We start from the raw sequence: 5,435 nt of genomic DNA, 5'->3' as shown, positions 1-5,435 counted from the left end.
TGACAAGTCGTGAGGCCTTATCTCCTTGAGTAACTATGTCGACAAAATTATAATTAATTGTATTAACTGTTAATGCATGTGAACCTCATTTTTGGTACCCTATTTTCCTACACGTTTTAAAACAATATTTTAAAAAAGAAAGACAACGAAAATGAGAGGTCCACAGGTGCCACTCTCTACACCCTTAAATGAAACTTTATAAATACATTTAGAGTCATAAGTGGAAATTGCATCTAATACATTAAACTAACTAATTCATTCAAGTTGTTATTGTGATTAAAATGTCTTCCCACCTTCTCACAAATTCTTTTCTTCCTCTGCTCTCATCTAAACCCACAAAATCGTCTACTACTACTACTACTACTAATAATAATAATAATAATATTAAGCAATCGTTTTATGTTGCTGATTGTTGTGGGGATGAAGAGAGGCTGCATTCAATGACGGTCAAGATGAGCCATGGTGGAGGAGGAGTGAAGGCTTTGAAATTCACGGGAGACAAGCCATCCACTCCCATTTTGGATACCATCAACTATCCAATCCACATGAAAAATCTTTCCGTCGAAGAGCTTCAAGAATTGTCCGACGAGATTCGAGAAGAAATCGTTTACACGGTTTCCAAGACGGGTGGTCACCTGAGTTCGAGCTTGGGTGTGGCGGAGCTGACGGTGGCACTTCACCATGTGTTTGCCACCCCTGAAGACAAGATTATTTGGGATGTGGGTCATCAGGTGGGATATATGTGGCGGATTTCAAATATATGTAATATTAAATTTACTCTCAAATAGTCGACAGGCTGATCTCGATTGATTTAACAAGTATTATTGAGGTTTTTATATTTGTATTTGTAGGCGTATGCACATAAGATGTTGACGGGGAGAAGGGGGAGGATGCATACAATCCGCCAAACCTTCGGCCTAGCCGGTTTTCCCAAGAGAGAAGAGAGTGTTCATGATGCATTTGGTGTCGGCCATAGTTCTACCAGCATTTCTGCTGGTTTAGGTACTCATTATTAGTCAATACCAACCGTCTAATTAAATATTGCTTTCAAGTTCAACGCATTTTTAAAAATTGTAGCTGCTTTGAGGCCATGTTAGAATATTAAGATGAATTACTTTGTGTTGGTTGTGCAGGGATGGCAGTAGGTAGAGACATACTAGGGAAAAACAACCACGTAGTATCGGTGATAGGCGACGGAGCGATGACCGGGGGAATGGCTTACGAGGCACTTAACAACGCAGGCTATCTAGACTCAAACCTCATCATAATTTTAAACGATAACAGACAAGTTTCATTACCAACCGCCACCATCGACGGTCCAGCTGCGCCGGTGGGTGCTCTAAGCAAGGCACTAACAAAGCTCCAAGCGAGTAAAAAGCTTCGACAACTAAGGGAGGCAGCTAAGGCAGTGACAAAACAGATGGGAGGTGAGACGCATGGAATTGCAGCAAAAGTAGAGCATTGTGTGAGAGGAATGGTGGGAGGAACAGGGGCATCGCTATTTGAAGAGCTTGGAATATATTATATAGGTCCGGTGGATGGGCATAATGTGGAAGATCTCGTGTATATATTGAAGCAAGTTAAGGCTATGCCGGCCCCTGGGCCTGTTCTCATTCATGTTATTACTGAGAAAGGCAAAGGATACCCTCCTGCGGAGATTGCTGCCGACAAAATGCACGGTAAATTGAAACCCTCCTCCCACCTTTTCCATTTTTCATATTTTTGAACAAGTGGGGATGAGCAAAATTGGACCAAAAATACTGTCAATTTTATGGTCATATATGGATCAAAGATGACATTTTTTGAGATATGCTGTCAGTCAGCAAAAAGTTTCGAAGTCTAATAAATCCAACCACACAAACAAACGTTGAACAAAAAAAGCCTCATAGCTTAACTAAAAAGTTGAGAATCACTAGCAAGCAAAAATCTAGAAATCAATGATTGGAGTCAAATTTAGCCTAAAATATAATATATTATTTGAAAGTGTTGGTGGTTCACTAACTCTAGTGGTAGTGGTACAACTAATCATAATTAACAATTTTAGCAAATATTACAACTTAAACTTTTATAACTTATTGATTATAATTAACTTAGAGTGACCGTTACCAAATGTCCAACCAGGATTATCCAACTTCTGTTTATCAATTACTTTTGTTGGATTATTTATTCCCAAACGAGGTCCCAATCCAATATACTGTGATTCATTTTCTTTTATCTTATGATCTATATTAGTGGAGCAATATCTTATTGAAAATTCTAAATTTACTTTAAAGCAATGTTTTAATATTCATAAATAAATAAAAGCTTTTGTTGAACTTTTTCTTAATCTCAATTGTGCTTTTCCTGGCCTTTTAATCAAGTGTTGGAATTATTGGACTTCAGAAAAAAGGAGTTGATATAATCAATAAATGTTTAGAATCAACAAAGAAGAGAAAAAGAGAGTGGGATCACATACAGTTTTTGTAACGTGAGAATTTTAAATTTTGGTAACAGGAGTGGTGAATTTCGATCCGAAGTCAGGGAAACAAATGAAGAAGAAGACCGAAACTCTTTCTTATACTCAATACTTTGCTGATTCATTGATAGCAGAGGCAGAGAGAGATGACAAAATCGTAGCAATTCATGCCGCCATGGGAGGTGGAACTGGTCTCAACTATTTCCAGAAACGATTCCCCGATCGTTGCTTCGACGTTGGCATCGCCGAGCAACATGCTGTTACCTTTGCTGCTGGCCTCGCCACCGAAGGCCTCAAACCTTTCTGTGCTATTTACTCTTCCTTTCTACAAAGAGCCTATGATCAGGTAACTAGTCAACTAGTCGAAACATCAGACAATAAATTCAAGAGATTTAAACGCACCCAAATCTTTAAGGGACAAAAATAAACAATTACAATTTGCTGGTGTTTTAAGGGAAGTGTAAAATTGAAACTAATTTAGACCATTATTTAGTTGATGAATGAAGTGTTGCGAAAATGTTGTGCATTGCAGGTAGCTCATGATGTAGATCTTCAAAAGCTTCCAGTAAGGTTTGCAATAGACAGAGCAGGGCTAGTTGGAGCAGATGGCCCAACTCATTGCGGAGCATTTGACACAACTTTCATGGCATGTTTACCAAATATGGTGGTGATGGCTCCTTCAAATGAGGAAGAGCTAATGAACATGGTGGCCACGGCGGCCGCCATCGACGACAGACCCAGCTGCTTTAGGTACCCAAGAGGAAATGGCATTGGCTCTGTTCTTCCCCTTAACAACAAAGGCACTCCATTGGAGGTAATATCAGAACCAACTCGTGTACTTCCTTTACTAAATACTCATAAATAAATAAACCCACAAATTACATACAGGTGGGGAAGGGAAGGATCTTAAGAGAAGGAAACAGAGTGGCCATTTTGGGGTATGGAACAATTGTACAAAGCTGCTTGGCTGCGGCGAACGTGCTACAAGAGTACGGTATTCAAATAACAGTAGCCGATGCGCGATTTTGCAAGCCGTTAGATGGAGAATTGGTGAAGCAATTGGCAAGACAACATGAGATACTCCTCACTGTTGAAGAAGGATCCATTGGAGGCTTTAGCTCTCATGTTTCTCACTTTCTTGGATTGAATGGATTGCTGGACGGGAAGCTCAAGGTAGTAAAGAAACGTAGAAACATAATGTTTAATTTCACATTTGTTTGTGTTTGATGATTTTATTTAATTTATGGTTAAATTGTGCAGTGGAGGGCATTAGTACTTCCTGATAGGTACATTGACCATGGATCACAGAAAGATCAAACCCAAGAAGCAGGATTGAGTTGGAAGGATATAGCAGCAACTGTTTTATCACTAATAGGAAAAGGCAAAGATTGCTTTCAACTTGTGAATTTATAAATATTGTTCAAGGATTTATGAGTAATGGCCTTGTTGTTGATCCATATCGTTGGTTGTATTTGTAGTTAAAATTATGTACATAACAATAAATTTTTGTTTAGGAATATATTGGATAAGGGTTAATTAGAATACTAAAATTTGGTAGTTAGGAGGTTTTGGCCCAAACCCTCAAATAGGTTTCAACACTAATTGGGCTTCAATTGTTAGTCTATCCATGCCTGTAATTGTAAGATAAGTTTGAAATATCATAATAGATATAAGAAAAATCATTAGGTGTCATTCCATAGTCAAATTTTCTTAATCCTTTCTTAGATTCTTGGGTGTGTGATTTGAGTTAGATGCACAAAGATGTCCTCATCTTCTAGTCTTATTATAAAATATGTACTATATTGACATTCAACCCCGAATTTGTTTTTTATACAATACAATCATATGAGTTTACATGGGCTTGTGATGCAACCGGATGAGAGATTAAGCCAAATTTCATTTCTAAATTAGGAAATATTATTCCTTAAAGCTGAGAGAAATCTCTGTAAGAACAATGTTCTTAATCATTGTCCTTAATCATAATATATTTTCAAAAACTCCTCATTATAAAACTAAAGTGGCTACTTAGAAGGGAATAAAAAACATTAACATATTAATCCTAAAATACAAATTAAATACTAACAAATCTTAATCTAACAACTAAACTAAATATTAACTATAAATTATATAAATAATTGAACTTATTGGTTTCATCATTAGAATATTTTAGTTTCTGCAGTGTTTGGTTGGATGGGTTGGAAGATGTGTATGATATATAGTGGTGATGAGCATGATGGTAGGTTGATGAATATGGAAGTAGTACCAGGAATGGTGGTAGTGGGTGAGGTGTTTTGGGTTTTAGCATGCATTGGTGAACCAAATTCGATTGTCCACCCATTGATGTGCTCGTCTCCAGTCTCCCATCTATGGGTTGAGTCCTTTCTAGAGATATCATTTGAAGGCTCTAATTCCATTTTGACGCAATAGGTCGAGGAATTAGATCAAGTCTATGCTAAATGGGAAGTCCATGCCTAGAGATTGAGAAAACTTTCTCTAAAAACAATGTTCTATTTGAAATGATACTTTAAAAAACTCCATATTCGATCAAGTCTAAAGCTGACCATCGATAGCTTTAAAAGGAAATAAAATAGAAAAACTATTAATTTTAAAACAGTAATTTAAAACTAATTAATCTATATTTAAAACTATTATGGGTGATTATGAACTGTGAAAGGTATAATGAATAGAAAATAGTAAAAGAAATAAGGCTGAGAAAATAACCATGTTTGAGATGAAGCAGCACCTTAGTCCAAAATGGGCTTAAGGGAGAAGCTAGTTTGTGATGAAGTGTTGTGCCTCAGCCTCAACCTAGGCTAACGCCAAATCAGACCTTAGCCAATTAGAAAATCGAACCCATGCCTCGGCCCAATGGATTGCATAATTCCTAAAATTGACTATGAAACTTTAACAAAAATAACATAGGTCGACCACCCTACCATAAAAATGACGTAGGTCAACCACCTTACCCAATAAATATATC

General features: G+C 37.1%; 1 protein-coding gene across 1 annotated transcript; it reads left to right on the top strand.

Moving 5' to 3' along the window:
* The first annotated feature begins 239 nt into the window (after positions 1-239).
* LOC103494295 (probable 1-deoxy-D-xylulose-5-phosphate synthase 2, chloroplastic) lies at positions 240-4,147 on the top strand. Its single transcript, XM_008455421.3, has 7 exons — positions 240-731; positions 852-1,002; positions 1,134-1,679; positions 2,494-2,801; positions 2,988-3,269; positions 3,344-3,628; positions 3,716-4,147. Exons 1-7 carry the CDS (start codon positions 282-284, stop codon positions 3,866-3,868), a joined length of 2,175 nt encoding a protein of 724 aa, XP_008453643.2. The 5' UTR covers positions 240-281; the 3' UTR covers positions 3,869-4,147.
* The last annotated feature ends 1,288 nt before the right edge of the window (positions 4,148-5,435 follow it).

This window comes from Cucumis melo, chromosome 2, assembly GCF_025177605.1.
Source record: "Cucumis melo cultivar AY chromosome 2, USDA_Cmelo_AY_1.0, whole genome shotgun sequence".
In the NCBI taxonomy this organism is placed as follows: Eukaryota; Viridiplantae; Streptophyta; class Magnoliopsida; order Cucurbitales; family Cucurbitaceae; genus Cucumis; species Cucumis melo.
The sequence above is the reverse complement of the archived record's forward strand: the minus strand, read 5'-3'. Positions and strand labels throughout refer to the sequence as shown.